The sequence below is a fragment of the Leucoraja erinacea genome, chromosome 19 (genome assembly GCF_028641065.1).
Source record: "Leucoraja erinacea ecotype New England chromosome 19, Leri_hhj_1, whole genome shotgun sequence".
NCBI classification, from domain to species: domain Eukaryota; kingdom Metazoa; phylum Chordata; class Chondrichthyes; order Rajiformes; family Rajidae; genus Leucoraja; species Leucoraja erinaceus.
Genome location: NC_073395.1, coordinates 6,741,045 through 6,755,751, shown reverse-complemented (window position 1 = coordinate 6,755,751; position 14,707 = coordinate 6,741,045). Strand labels below are relative to the sequence as shown.

At 48.9% G+C, this 14,707-nt stretch overlaps 1 protein-coding gene across 2 annotated transcripts in view; it reads left to right on the top strand.

The window, feature by feature from the left end:
• The window catches only part of bicd1a (bicaudal D homolog 1a), a 134,604-nt gene that overhangs the window by 58,317 nt on the left and 61,580 nt on the right, over positions 1-14,707 (top strand). For both annotated transcript variants that reach the window (XM_055650182.1, XM_055650181.1), the window contains exon 3: positions 13,818-13,970. In XM_055650182.1, coding sequence (XP_055506157.1) covers positions 13,818-13,970 — 153 coding nt within the window. The remainder of the gene's footprint in view (positions 1-13,817; positions 13,971-14,707) is intronic.

Here is a 14,707-nt window from a genome sequence, read left to right as displayed (position 1 = left end):
TAAGAAACATTTAGACAGGTACATGGGTAGGATAGGTTTAGAGGGATATGGGTCAAATGCAGGCTAGTGGGACTAGTGTAGATAGGACATGTTGGTCGGTGTTGGCAAGTTGAGCCAATGTATCACTCTATGCTGTCGATCTTTAGTCTTTTTGGTTTAGTTTGGAGAGACAGGGCGGAAACAGGCCCTTCGGCCCACCGAGTCCACGCTGACCAGCGATCCACACACGTTAATACTATTCACACACACACTGGGGACAATTTACAGAAGCCAATTAGCCGACAAACCTGTACGTCTCCGGAGTGTGGGAGGAAACCGAAGATCCTGGAGAAAACCCACGCAGGTCACGGGGAGAACATACAAACTCCGTACATACAGACGGCAACCGTAGTCAGGATCGAACCCGTGTCCCTGTGTTGGCGCTGTGAGGCGGCAACTCTACCGCTGCGCCACCGTGCCGCCCGTAGTTGAGCGCTGCTCTCTGGTGAGAGGCGGACGGGCAGATGGCTACTCTCGCTGTAAGGTTCACTCTCTCAGTGTGTCGGGTGGCATTGATTTGTGTGCCGTGCGCTGCCGGAACATTCCGGGGCATTGATGAGGAGTGAGTCAGGAACTGTCGATGTGATGAGTGGCAGAGAGATGGGCTGTGGCATTGATGATCATGTGGCAGGTGGTCACGCTATCGGTAGTATTCATGAGCTATGAACAATCTACCACTACTTTGTGTGGCAGCAGTGATTACTGGAGTGGAGTATAGTCGAGACTCTTTGACCCGAAACGTCACCCATTCCTTCTCTCCAGAGACGCTGCTGCCTGTCCTGCTGAGTTACTCCAGCATTTTGTGTCCATCTCCGCTCTCTAGATAGAAACATAGAAAATAGGTGCAGGAGGAGGCCATTCGGCCCTTTGAGTCAGCACCGCCATTCATTGTGATCATGGCTGATCGTCCCCTATCCTGCCTCCTCCCCATATCTAACTTTCCACTATCTAACTCTCTCTTTAAATCCATCCAGTGACTTGGCCTCCACTGCCCTCTGTGGCAGGGAATTCCATAAATTCACAACTCTCTGGGTGAGAAAGTTTTTTTCTCACCTCAGTCCTAAATGACCTCCCCTTTATTCTAAGACTGTGGCCCCTGGTTCTGGACTCGCCCCACATTGGGAACATTTTTCCTGCATCTAGCTTGTCCAGTCCTTTTATAATTGTATATGTTTCTATAAGATCCCCCTCATCCTTCTAAACTCCAGTGAATACAAGCCTAGTCTTTTCAATCTTTCCAAGGTCTAGGCGGAAGCTCAGAGGGGATAGCGCCTTTTCTGTTGCTGCCCCGGCACTCTGGAACACCTTGCCGCTGCAGATCAGACAGGCCCCTTCACTGTCCATCTTTAAATCCTCCCTAAAAACTCACTTTTATTCACTGGCTTTCGACACTGGCTGAGACATTGTTCCTGTTTTAGTGCTTTTAATGTCTTTTAATTTTTACTGTTTTATAGTCCTGTCGTCTTAATGGTTTTAGTAGTTTGTAATAACTTTTTGTTGACTTTCCATGTACAGCACTTTGTGGTAACTGATGTTGTCTAAAAGCGCTTTATAAATAAAGTTATTATTATTATTATTATTTCCTCATATGACAGTCCCGCCATCCCAGGGATCAATCTCCTGAACCTACGCTGGAATTGCAGAAAGGATCAGCAGATGCTGGTTTATACTGAAGATAGACGCTCTCCAGTTGGTGAGAGGATGGTTCAGTTGCTTGATGCCAGCTGGGAAGAAACTGTCCCTGAATCTGGAGGTGTGCGTTTTGCACACCTTGATACCTCTTGCCTGATTGGAGAGGGGGTGGGGGGGGGGGGGGAAGAGGGAGTGACCGGTGTGAGACCAGTCCTTGATTGCAGCATTAACGAGTAATAATGTGCTCAGATCCGAGATGCACAACACAGGTAAATGCTGGAGTAACTCAGCGGGACAGGCAGCATGTCTGGATAGAAGGAATGGGTGACGTTTCGGACTACCCCTGCATTCTGTATCTATCTTCGGTTGAAACCGGCATCTGCCGCTCCTTCCAACTTCGTGCCTTCTGTCATATTGCGGATCTGTGACATGTATCTAAGTAAGTAAGTAAATTTATTGGCCAAGTATTCACATACAAGGGATTTGCCTTGGTGCTCCGCCCACAAGTAACAACATGACAGTTACGAATGACTCAGAAAACACTAAACATTAATAATAATAAGACATTAATGATAAAACACCATTGATCAAGCATGTGAACCAACAAAATACCAGATCAAAGGGAGGCTACAGATTTTTGGCTGTTGAGTAGAGAGCGACTACTCGTGGATAAAAACTGTTTTTATGTCTCTGGCTGTGGCAGCTTTGACAGTCCGGAGTCGCCTTCCAGAGGGAAGTGATTCAAAGAGTTTGTGGCCAGGGTGAGAGGGGTCTACGACATGGTCTAACAGTGTGGGGCAGTGAAGGACAGCTTACTCATGTTGCCCTGGCAGTGGTGGGCACTGATGCTCTGTGGCATCCGTGAGCAGTGAGGCTGCCAGCCACTCTACACCACTGCACAACATTGATGTACCCAGTGTGATAATGTGCTCTGCAGTACAGCTGCACCAAGTCATGCGGTCAATGCAACTTGGAACATGCGCTGTGGCAGTAACATGCTGACGGGTATGCATTGTTGCAGCAGTTATGATCAGCCAGGTGGCAAGGGGGTTCTACATTAATGACCAGTGAGGTATGAAGAGTACTGGCATTGTTGAGCGTTGAGTTCTCTTGCATTGATGGTTTGTGAATTGTCATCTGGAGAGCAGTGAGATGTAGGGAGGAACTGCAGATGCTGGTTTAACTCAAAGGTAGACACAAAAAGCCAGAGTAACTCAGCGGGCCAGGCAGCATCTCTGGAGAGAAGGAACGGGTGACATTTCAGGTCGAGACCCTTCTTCAGACTCACTATTCGTTAGTGTTACAAACGCATTGGCCCTTACACCACACAGGTGACAACCACTGTCACTGGAGAAGGCACAAGGTGCTGGAGTAACTCAGCGGGTCAGGCAGCATCTCTGGAGAACATGGACAGGTGACATTTCAGGTCGGGACCCTTCTTCAGACTGTAAAGGGGGGTGGGAGGATGGGAGAGGAAAGCTGGGCGAGAGGCCGGACAGGACAAAGCCTCGAGGGGAATAAGTTGATGCACATGAAGGGGGTGCTCAGAAGTCCATGTTCTCCAGAGATGCTGCCTGACCCACTTTGTGTCTTCTTCTGCACCATGGCAGTGGTGGCTGTCACTGTGTTCCACATCACCAGTGTGGATGAAGGGCCAGTGTGATTGTACTGCCGATGACCAGAGATGTGGACTGTCCTTGTGGTACAGACGGGCAGTGAGTTTCAGATGGTGAATACATTGTGTAGCATTGATGAGCAATGATGAAGATACTGTCAATGTTGAAACTAGGAGCTGCAGATGCTGGGTTTACCAAGAAAACACACACAATGCTGGAGTGACTCAGTGGGTCAGGCAGCATCCCTGGGGAACATGAATAGGTGACGTTTGGATCGAGATCCTTCTTACATCAGTCTGTGTCAGCTATTCTTCCCGGCTGTTATCAGACAACTGAAGGATCCTATCACCAACTAGTGAATGTGTACCTTTAGGGTAGCCTTCATTGCTAGTCAGTCTGAAGAATGGTCCTGACCCGAAACGCCACATATGCATGTTCCCCCGGAGATGCTGCCTGACCTGCTGAGTTACTCCAGCATTTTGTGTCTTCCCATGCTATCAGAATACCTGCAGCTCAGTTGACCTGTAACATGCAGTCTGCGAATGCCTTTGAAACTGTTGAGTGGGGAAGCACAGATTATGACGGGCAGTGAGATACGGTGGTAAAGGCGTCTCCTGCACCGGTGATAATGAGGCCAGATTGTCGCTGTGTTCTGCTCCATTGATCATGAGCTGTGAATGGTTAATGCATGGTGTAGCAATGCTGGCCGGTGCTATGTGGATTATCCTTTGCATTTTGCGGCGTGGCCTGGTCTGTGATTGCAATGCTGAGCAGTGGCGTGCAGGCAGACAGACCATGAATGAATGATGAGCTCCAGACCCATTGAGGCAATCTGTAGCGGTGCTGAGCGCTGAGGTGTGGCCAGTCCACTGCGTGCCTCTGGGCGTTAGGCAAACAAAGAGATGCGTAAAGGAGATTTGTAGCATTGATGAGCAGCGAGGTGTGGACTAGCGGAGCCAGCACTCTGGCAGTCGGGGACGCTCAAAGCCTTTGAAAGACTGTCGATGCCTTCTGTAAAAAAAAAACAAATGCTGGTGGACTGTGGAGTGGCTGCAGAGTTACGCACTGTCACGGCATTCTCCAACCAGAGACAGACTGCCCGGCAGCTCTGTGGCATTGACGTTTAGTGAAGCTCAGAGTGAACATGTTGGGCAGCGCTGTCGGGGGGCGAGGAGCAAGCTGTCAGTGTTTGCTGCAGTGTTACACACAGGCACGTGTCGACTCCAGTAGCCTGTCCACCGTCACCACTCTGTGCCGCTAGCAGCGCGGGGTGTAGCGTGTGTGTCTTGTGCCCAGGATCACTGAGGGGTGGATATTCAATGTAGCAATGTTCACAGATGGAGTTCATAGATTGTAGCTCATTTGTTTGTAGTGTGGATGGTGCGGTGCCCCCTAGCATTGACTACCTGTAACTGCAGCCTGTCCGTCTTAGAAACATAGAAACATAGAAAATAGGTGCAGGAGTAGGCCATTCGGCCCATCGAGCCTGCACCACCATTCAATATGATCATGGCTGATCATCCAACTCAGTATCCCGTACCTGCCTTCTCTCCATACCCCCTGATCCCCTTAGCCACAAGGGCCACATCTAACTCCCTCTTAAAATAGGTGCAGATAGGTGCAGGAGTAGGCCATTCGGCCCTTCGAGCCTGCACCGCCATTCGATATGATCATGGCTGATCATCCAACTCAGTATCCCATCCCTTTAGCCACAAGGGCCACATCTAACTCCCTCTTAAATATAGCCAATGAACAGGCCTCAACTACCATCTGTGGCAGAGAATTCCACAGATTCACCACTCTCTGTGTAAAAAATGATTTTCTCATCTCGGTCCTAAAAGACTTCCCTCTTATCCTTAAACTGTGACCCCTAGTTCTGGACTTCCCCAACATCGGGAATAATCTTCCTGTCTTAACCTGCCTGATCTCCCCGTGGCTCAGCACTTCAACTCCCCCTCCCATTCCCACACTGACCTTTCTGTCCTGGGCCTCCTCCATTGTCAGAGTGAGGCCCAGCGCAAATTGGAGGAACAGCACCTCATATCTCGCTCAGGTAGTTTACACCCCAGCGGTATGAACATTGACTTCTCCAATTTCAGGTACTAGCTCTTGCTTTCTCTCTCCATCCCCTCCTCCTTCCCAGTTCTCCCACTATTCTTACTGTCCCCGACTACATTCTACTTCTGTCCCTCCCGCTCCGCTGACATCAGTCTGAAGAAGGGTCTCGACCCGAAACGTCGCCCATTCCTTCTCTCCAGAGATGCTGCCTCACCCACTGAGTTACTCCAGCGTTTTGTGTCTACCTTCGAGTTAAACCAGCATCTGCAGTTCTTTCCCACACAGTGTGTTGCACAGAGCTGATCAGTGTGTACAGGGGCAGTGTGTACAGTGTGTACAGTCTGTGAGTGTGTACAGTGTGTCAGTATACACTTAGAATAAAGGGGAGGTCATTTAAGACTGAGGTGAGAAAAAACATTTTCACCTGAGAGTTGTGAATTTATGGAATTCCCTGTCACAGAGGGCAGTGGAGGCCAAGTCACTGGATGGATTTAAGAGAGAGTTAGATAGAGCTCTAGGGGCTAGTGGAGTCAAGGGATATAGAGAGAAGGCAGGCACGGGTTACTGATAGGGGACGATCAGCCATGATCACAATGAATGGCGGTGCTGGCTCAAAGGGCCGAATGGCCTCCTCTGGCACCTATATTGTTTCTATGTTTCTATGTACAGCATTAGTGTGTACTGTATGTTAGTGTGTACCGAGTGTCAGTGTCTGTACAGTGTGTCTGTGTGTATAGTGTGTGAGTGTGTACCATGTCAGAGTGTTAGTGTATACAGAGTGTCAGTGTCTGTACAGTGTGTTTGTGTGTATAGTGTGTGAGTGTGTACCATGTCAGAGTGTTAGTGTGTACAGAGTATCAGTGTGTTGCACATCACCAACCTGTGCGTACGGCATGTTTTGATAGAACAGTACAGCAACAGGCCCTTCGGCCCACAATGTCCGTGCCGAATATGATGCCGTTAAACCCGTTTCCTTGCCTGCACCTGATGCGTACCCCTCCACTCCCAGCGTATCCACGTGCCTGTCTAAAAGTCTCCACAATGCCACTCTCGCATCTGCCCTGGCAGCTCGTTCCGAAAGACACAACGAACGGATAAATTACACATCAATTCGAGAAGTCAGTGGCAAGAAAAACACTGTGCGATGCAACAAGACATTGGTGCCAATGACAAATGGAAAATAAGTCCGTGCATCAGACCGACCATGCAGGAGGGAGGGAGGATCAGGGTTGTGTGGGAAGGAACTGCAGATGCTGGTTTAAACCGAATGGTTTACCCTAACCAAACAGTGCGAAACTCTGTAACTACTCCACAAACACAAAGAGCTGGAGTAACCCAGCGGGACAGGCTGCATCTCTGGGGTCGAGACCCTTCTTCTGACTTATGCCCCTGTCCCACTTAGGAAACCTGAACGGAAACCTCTGGAGACTTTGCGCCCCACCCAAGGTTTCCGTGCGGTTCCCGGAGGTTTTTGTCAGTCTCCCTACCTGCTTCCACTACCTGCAACCTCCGGCAACCACCTGCAACCTCCGGGAACCGCACGGAAACCTTGGGTGGGGCGCAAAGTCTCCAGAGGTTTCCGTTCAGGTTTCCTAAGTGGGACAGGGGCATGTTGACAGTGGTAAATACACTCAATTGACATAATTCAAAATGATGGGCATGGATATCAGATTAGCCACAATCCGTTTAAATGGCGGTATGGATCTGAAAGACACAATGGTCCCCTCTTGACCTGTATGGGTCTCGACCCGAAATATCACCCATTCCTTCTCTCCAGAGATGCTGCCTGTCCCGCTGAGTTACTCCAGCTTTTTGTGTCTATTCTAGGGTTCAAGAACCTGATGGTAGTTGGGAAAGTAGCTGTTCCTGAATCTGGTGGTGTGGGACTCCAGGCTTCTGTATCTCCTCACTCACTAACTGTTCATCAGCCCGAGACTGAATATTCAGCAAATAGTGAAACATCATGAGACTGGACACATTTCTTCTTGCCAGTTTATCAATAGTCTCAGACACTGCCCGTGTGCGCTGATTTTTTTTTCTTATCTTATTGATAAAAAAATTGATTGTATTTCATCGTGAAAACTGAATTGGATTAAATTGCTATTCTCGTTCAAATTTTTTTTGTAATTTACTGGAAGCCCCTTCAACAGACGAGTGTTAATCCTCATCAATAGAGAGGCTGAACAGTGGTTTGTAGAAGAAAGGAATAGAAAGAACTGCAGAAGACAAAAATGCTGGAGGAACTCAGCGGGGTGAGGCAGCATCTATGGAGCGAAGGAATGGGTGACGTTTTGAGTCTCGGCCCATTCCTTCGCTCCATAGATGCTGCCACACCCGCTGAGTTTCTCCAGCATTTTTGTCTACCTTCGATTGTTCCAGCGTCTGCAGTTCCTTCTTAAGCAGAAAGAACTGCAGATGCTGGTTTACAATCGAAGACACAAAGTGCTAGATTTACTCAGCGGGTCAGGCAGCATCTCGACAGAAGGAGGCCAAACTATCGTTTGAAGAAGGATCCGACCTGAAACATCGCGTATCCATGTTCTCCGGAGGTGCTGCCTGACCCTCTGAGTTGAGGCCAATAAGGCAGGGACCCAGTCAAATAATTGGAGCCAGGTTCGATCCTGACCTCGGGTGCTGTCCGTGCAGTGTTTGCACGTCTGGTTTTGCTTACGTTTACCGAGGTACAGTGAAAAGCTTTTTGCTTTGGAGTTTGGGAGGGAAACCGGAGCACCTGGAGAAAACTTCTTCAGAGGAGGAGTGGTTTATTGGCTGTACGTGCATCAATGCTGAACCTTGCTGACCCCCTAGAGTACATTTTAAATTTGGCACCAATGTGCACTTTATGGCAGCATCATTTGTTTTTTCAACCACACTAAACACTGAGGAGACAGCCAACTAAAGTGGCACTTAGCCACCCAATAATGGAACGGTGGGACGTGTGGATGAGCAGCCAGCTCGCAAAGTAGCAGCAAAATGGCGGATGGATAGGACGTGCAATTTTAGAAAATTCTCCCGAAGCGAGTGTGTTGTGTTCGATAAATCACCGGATTCAGACAACAGTTTTACATAGAAACATAGAAATTAGGTGCAGGAGTAGGCCATTCGGCCCTTCGAGCCTGCACCGCCATTTAATATGATCATGGCTGATCATCCAACTCAGTATCCCGTACCTGCCTTTTCTCCATACCCTCTGATCCCCTTGGCCACAAGGGCCACATCTAACTCCCTCTTAAATATAGCCAATGAACTGGCCTCAACTACCCTCTGTGGCAGAGAGTTCCAGAGATTCACCACTCTCTGTGTGAAAAAAGTTCTCCTCATCTCGGTTTTAAAGGATTTCCCCCTTATCCTTAAGCTGTGACCCCTTGTCCTGGACTTCCCCAACATCGGAAACAATCTTCCTGCATCTAGCCTGTCCAACCCCTTAAGAATTTTGTAAGTTTCTATAAGATCCCCTCTCAATCTCCTAAACTCTAGAAAGTATAAACCAAGTCTATCCAGTCTTTCTTCATAAGACAGTCCTGACATCCCAGGAATCAGTCTGGTGAACCTTCTCTGCACTCCCTCTATGGCAATAATGTCCTTCCTCAGATTTGGAGACCAAAACTGCACGCAATACTCCAGGTGTGGTCTCACCAAGACCCTATACAACTGCAGTAGAACCTCCCTGCTCCTATACTCAAATCCTCTTGCTATGAAAGCCAACATGCCATTCGCTTTCTTTACTGCCTGCTGCACCTGCATGCCTACCTTCAATGACTGGTGTACCATGACACCCAGGTCTCGCTGCATCTCCCCCTTTCCCAATCGGCCACCGTTTTGATTCACTCTTCTTGCGTGTGGCGAGCACAGCCTATAGTTGTGGGACAACTTGTTCTAGTTGATCTTATTTGATTGTGCACCCCAGGTTGATTGCATTCGTCGAAACAGGGCGGACCACGCGAAGGTTGCAATCTCCCACCCCTTTGATTCACTCGGCAATTTATTACAATACTAAATAAGGCACGCAAACGCACGTGTCCTCGACTTTCCCCGCACGCTCTCGCAAACCCCAGGCATGCCGTTGGGGTGTTTTTTAATCATTCATTAATCAGTTTTATTCGTCACATTGCACATAAAGTGATAAAGGGCAAGTGAAATGTATTTGCCAGCAGCGGTACAATGAAAAAATAACACACAAAAACATAATCAAAATTGAACACAAACATCCACCACAGCATCCATCAATGTGGTGGAAGGCGCTACATTTGGCCAGTTCGACATACAGTTTGGAAAGTCCTACAATTTGGCCAGTTTCTACATACACTCATGTAAGCCCATACGCGCGTCGCAAACCCATCAGAGCTCGCCGCAGGATGTTGTGTACAAGATCGCCAGACACTGTTGGCGACACGGTCCAAGGCTGAGGGTCTCTCTCTGAGACGGGCGCCCAACACCAATCTTTACGGCACTTCTTATCAGAGCCGACCTGAGCCAATCATAGAAACATAGACACCAGGGGCCGCAGAGCGTTCTTGGAAATGGGGGGGGGGCTGAGCGATCATCGATCACTGGCCTTAGGGGTACCCAGCGAGGGTGTGGAGTGGCCCAGTGGGGGGAGGGTGTGGGAGGGACTTTATGAAAGTTGATGTATTAAAATCATGTTTTAGTGCATTGTAGAAGTATGATTTCAATGTTTTTTGTTTGAAGTATTTTTAAGATAATGTCCGGCCTACATGAGAGATAGAAACATAGAAACATAGAAATTAGGTGAAGGAATAGGCCATTTGGCCCTTCGAGCCTGCACCGCCATTCAATATGATCATGGCTGATCATCCAACTCAGTATCCCGTACCTGCCTTCTCTCCATAGCAGGTGATCATTATTTTTGTTATTGCTCGACTTCCAAAAACTGGGGGATAATAATACAGGCCACCCCCCCCCCCTCAAAAAATGGGGTGGATATTTCCCGAGCAGAGCGCAGAGACTCTCACGGCAGCAGCGCAACGCTTCCAACGCCTCCAACCGCCCGGGACTCTTGCACTGAGGCTGCTCCGTGGCTGGAGCTGTAGCGAACATTCGCCAGGCCTGCAAACACTCAGCCCCTGCTCCCCGTCCGCATCTGCCCTCGCCGCTGCTTCTGCTTCCATCCTTCCCTCCGCCCTAGCTCCCCAACACCCATGACCAGGTTACTCACAGCACAGCAGTGCCTCGTCGGAAGCCGGAGACATTGAAACATGTCTAGCCAAAAAAGTGGGGGGGGCTGCAGCCCCAGCCCCCTCGGTTCCGTGGCCCATCGAGAGAGATAGATCAGCCATGACAGAGTAGATGGGCCGAATGCCCTAATTCTGTGCTCTATCACTATGATCTTATCATCTTTGGAGAAAAAGGATGGGTGACGTGTCGGGTCGGCACTCCTTCAGACTCTATAAAGATTTGAAGAACAGTCACGACCCGAAATGTCACCTATTTCTCCTGAGATGCTGCCTGACCCGCTGAGTTACTCCAACACTTTGTGTCTATCACTGTAGCCTGATGCGTGTTCGATCACTTCACTGTGGCAATGTTTTATTACAGTGTCTGGTATTGAATTTCATTACATCAGGTTCGCTTATTTATTCCGAATATTGATTCGCGATGCAGAAATGTATTTTTAACAGCAAATACTTTCCATGGCTCCTAATCCCTGCTGGAGCGTGGCGCTTGGTGCAGTTTGTACTCCTCTGGCAGATGTGGGATGGGGGGGGTGAATGGATAATTGTGCTTCCCCATTGAGAAGCATGTGCCTGCAGGAAGGAATTGCAACCCCTTTGTACACTCCAGGCAAGGTTCTTACATTGGAAACACACACAGAATTGTGGACTGTAATCTACAAAGCGCTGGTCGTGCCACCAGAGAGTGTCCATGAGACAAAGGCTGGCAGAGCTGCCGCCTCACAGCGCCAGAGATCCGGGTTCGATCCTGACCTCGGGTGCTGTCTGTGTGGAGTTTGCATGTTCTCCCTGCGACGGTGTGGGATTTCACCGGGTGCTCCATTCCCTGCCACATCCCACAGGCGTGCGGGTTTGTAGGTTAATGGTGTAGAGTCTGGGAACGGTCGGGCTAGAGGCACCGGTTGATAAAGGATTGCATTTTGTTAATCCTTAAAGCATCACGCACAGCATTTGTTCTGAGCATTCAACAGGGTAATAATGGGCCCGTCCCACTTACGCGACTTTTTCGGCGACTGCCGGCAGGTCGTCGCAGGTCGCCGAAATTTTTCAACATGTTGAAAATCCAACGGCAACCAGAACAAGGTGCGACTCTTTGGGCGACTACTCACGGCCATACAGGCTTCACCCCGCTACATGTCGCCAGAGTGTATGGTCGTGAGTCGTCTCCTCAGTCGCCCATTGAGTCATAGCGTCTTTCTGGTCACCGCTGAATTTTCAACATGTTGGATGGACCTTGCGCAGACCCTTCAGGATGGGACCCTTCTGCAGACTCTGTGGTGCCTGAACAAGTCAACTCAAGTCAAGTCGCATTTATTTATATAGCACTGTTAAAAAACAACTCTCGTTGGCCAAAGTGCTTTACATTGGTATAAGAATAGTATAACAAACAACAGTGGTTCATAGATTAAATACAAACATCACTACATACATACAGCCCTCACTCAGAGGACGTCAAGAAAGGCTTGGGAGTAGGGGTGAGTTTTAAGTCTCGACTTAAAGGAGTGGATGGAGGGGACAGTTCTGATGGGAAGAGGGATGCTGTTCCACAGTCTAGGAGCTGCAACCGCAAAGTGCTAGCTGGTTCCCCGAGTAATCCCACAATTCCCAAAGCGACAAGGAAGTTTATCAAAGACATTGCCTCAGTCGGGCAGGAGCTGGCGACATTGACTGAAGCAGCTCACCTATCTTTATGTCTTGTGTCGGAAGGAACAGCAGATGTTGGTTTAAACTCGACGATAGACGCAAAATGCTGGAGTAACTCAGCGGGTCAGACAGCATAGAGTCATAGAGTGATACAGCGTGGAAACAGGCCCTTCGGCCCAACTTGCCCAACATGTCCCTGCTACACTAGTCCCACCTGCCCGCGTTTGGTCCATATCCCTCCAAACCTGTCTCTTGGAGCATCTTTGGGGAAATAGGCGACGTTTTGGGTTGAGAACCTACTTCAGATTGTGTCAGGGGAAAGAGAAGCGAGAGATATAGATGGTGATGTAGAGAAATATATAGAACAAATGGATGAAAGATATACAAAAAAGTAACCATGATAAAGGAAACAGGCCATAGTTATCTATAAGCTAGGTGAAAATGGGTTACAGACAATGAAACAACAATATGGGTGACTTGGGTGGGGTGGGATAGAGGCAGGAACGCAAGAGTTACTTGTAGTTAGAGAAATCAATATTCATACAGTTGAGTTTAGTTTATTGTCACGTGTACCGAGGTACAGTGAAAAGCTTTTGTTGCATGCCGGCCAGTCAACAGAAAGACAATACATGATTACAATCGACCCATTTACAGTGGATAGATACATGATAAGGGAACACCGTTTAGTGCAAGGTAAAGCCAGCAAAGTCCGGTCAAGGATAAAGTCCACGGGTCTTAGAATAAAGGGGAGGTCATTTAAGACTGTGGTGAGAAAAAACTTTTTCACCCAGAGAGTTGTGAATTTTTGGAATTCCCTGCCACAGTGGAGGCCAAGTCAGTGGATGGATTTAAGAGAGTTAGATAGAGCTCTAGGGGCTAACATAGAAACATAGAAATTAGGTGCAGGAGTAGGCCATTCGGCCCTTCGAGCCTGCACCGCCATTCAATATGATCATGGCTGATCATCCAACTCAGTATCCCGTACCTGCCTTCTCTCCATACCCCCCTAATCCCCTTAGCCACAAGGGCCACATCTAACTCCCTCTTAAATATAGCCAATGAACTGGCCTCAACTACCCTCTGTGGCAGAGAGTTCCAGAGATTCACCACCCTCTGTGTGAAAAAAGTTCTTCTCATCTCGGTTTTAAAGGATTTCCCCCTTATCCTTAAGCTGTGACCCCTGGTCCTGGACTTCCCCAACATCGGGAACAATCTTCCTGCATCTAGCCTGTCCAACCCCTTAAGAATTTTGTAAGTTTCTATAAGATCCCCCCTCAATCTCCTAAATTCTAGAGAGTATAAACCAAGTCTATCCAGTCTTTCTTCATAAGACAGTCCTGACATCCCAGGAATCAGTCTGGTGAACCGTCTCTGCACTCCCTCTATGGCAATAATGTCCTTCCTCAGGGCTAGTGGAGTCAAGGGATATGGGGCGAAGGCAGGTACGGGTTATTGATAGAGGGCGATCAGCCATGATCACACTGAATGGCGGTGCTGGTTCGAAGGGACCAAATGGTCTCCTCCTGCACCTATTTTCTATGTTATCAAAGATGGAGATGGTAGTTCAGCGCTGCTCTCTGCTTGTGGGTGGATGGTCGCACTGTGTTGTAAACTGTCTTTCTTGTTTCTTCCTCAGAATAATGAAACGCTGGAACTGCAGCGAATACGAATGAAGGATGAGATCCGTGAGTACAAATTCCGCGAGAGCCGGCTCCTGCAGGACTACACGGAGCTGGAGGAGGAGAACATCACCCTGCAAAAGCTGGTCTCAACCCTCAAGCAAAACCAGGTAGGTGGGGCAGCTGGGGGCTCATTGCACGCTGCCACCAACCTGAACAATAAGCATTCAAATGCCACAACAATCGTTTTGACAGAATAAATGACCATGCGATCCATTCTGCGTTCCTAAAGAGCACACATAACGGGTTCAAGTGTCGTACCTGACTGCTGTCCAGATATAGTTTAGTTCAGTTGAGTGTTACAGCGCGGAAACAGGCCCTTCAGCCCACTGGGTCCGTGCCGACCAGCGATCCCCGCACACTAACACTATCCTACACACACATGGAGGGGGGACAGTTTACATTGACACCAGGCCAATGAACCTACAAACTTACACATCTTTGGAGTGTGGGAGGAATCCGAAGATCTCGGAGGAAACCCACGCAGGTCACGGGGAGAATTTACAAACTCCGTACAGACAGCGCCCGTAGACGGGATCCAACCCAAGTCTCTGGCGCTGTAAGGCGGCAACTCTCCCGCTGCGCCACCCTTGCCGCCCGTGAAACAGCCACACCTCAGTTTCTCCCGTGAACTTTTTCCTGATTATTTTTCACACAGAGAGTTGTGAGCCTTTGGAATTCTCTGCCTCAGAGGGCGGTGGAGGCAGGTTCTCTGGATACTTTCAAGAGAGAGCTAAATAGGGCTCTTAAAGATAGCGGAGTCAGGGGATATGGGGAGAAGGCAGGGACGGGGTACTGATTGGGGATGATCAGCCATGATCACATTGAATGGCGGCGCTGGCTCGAA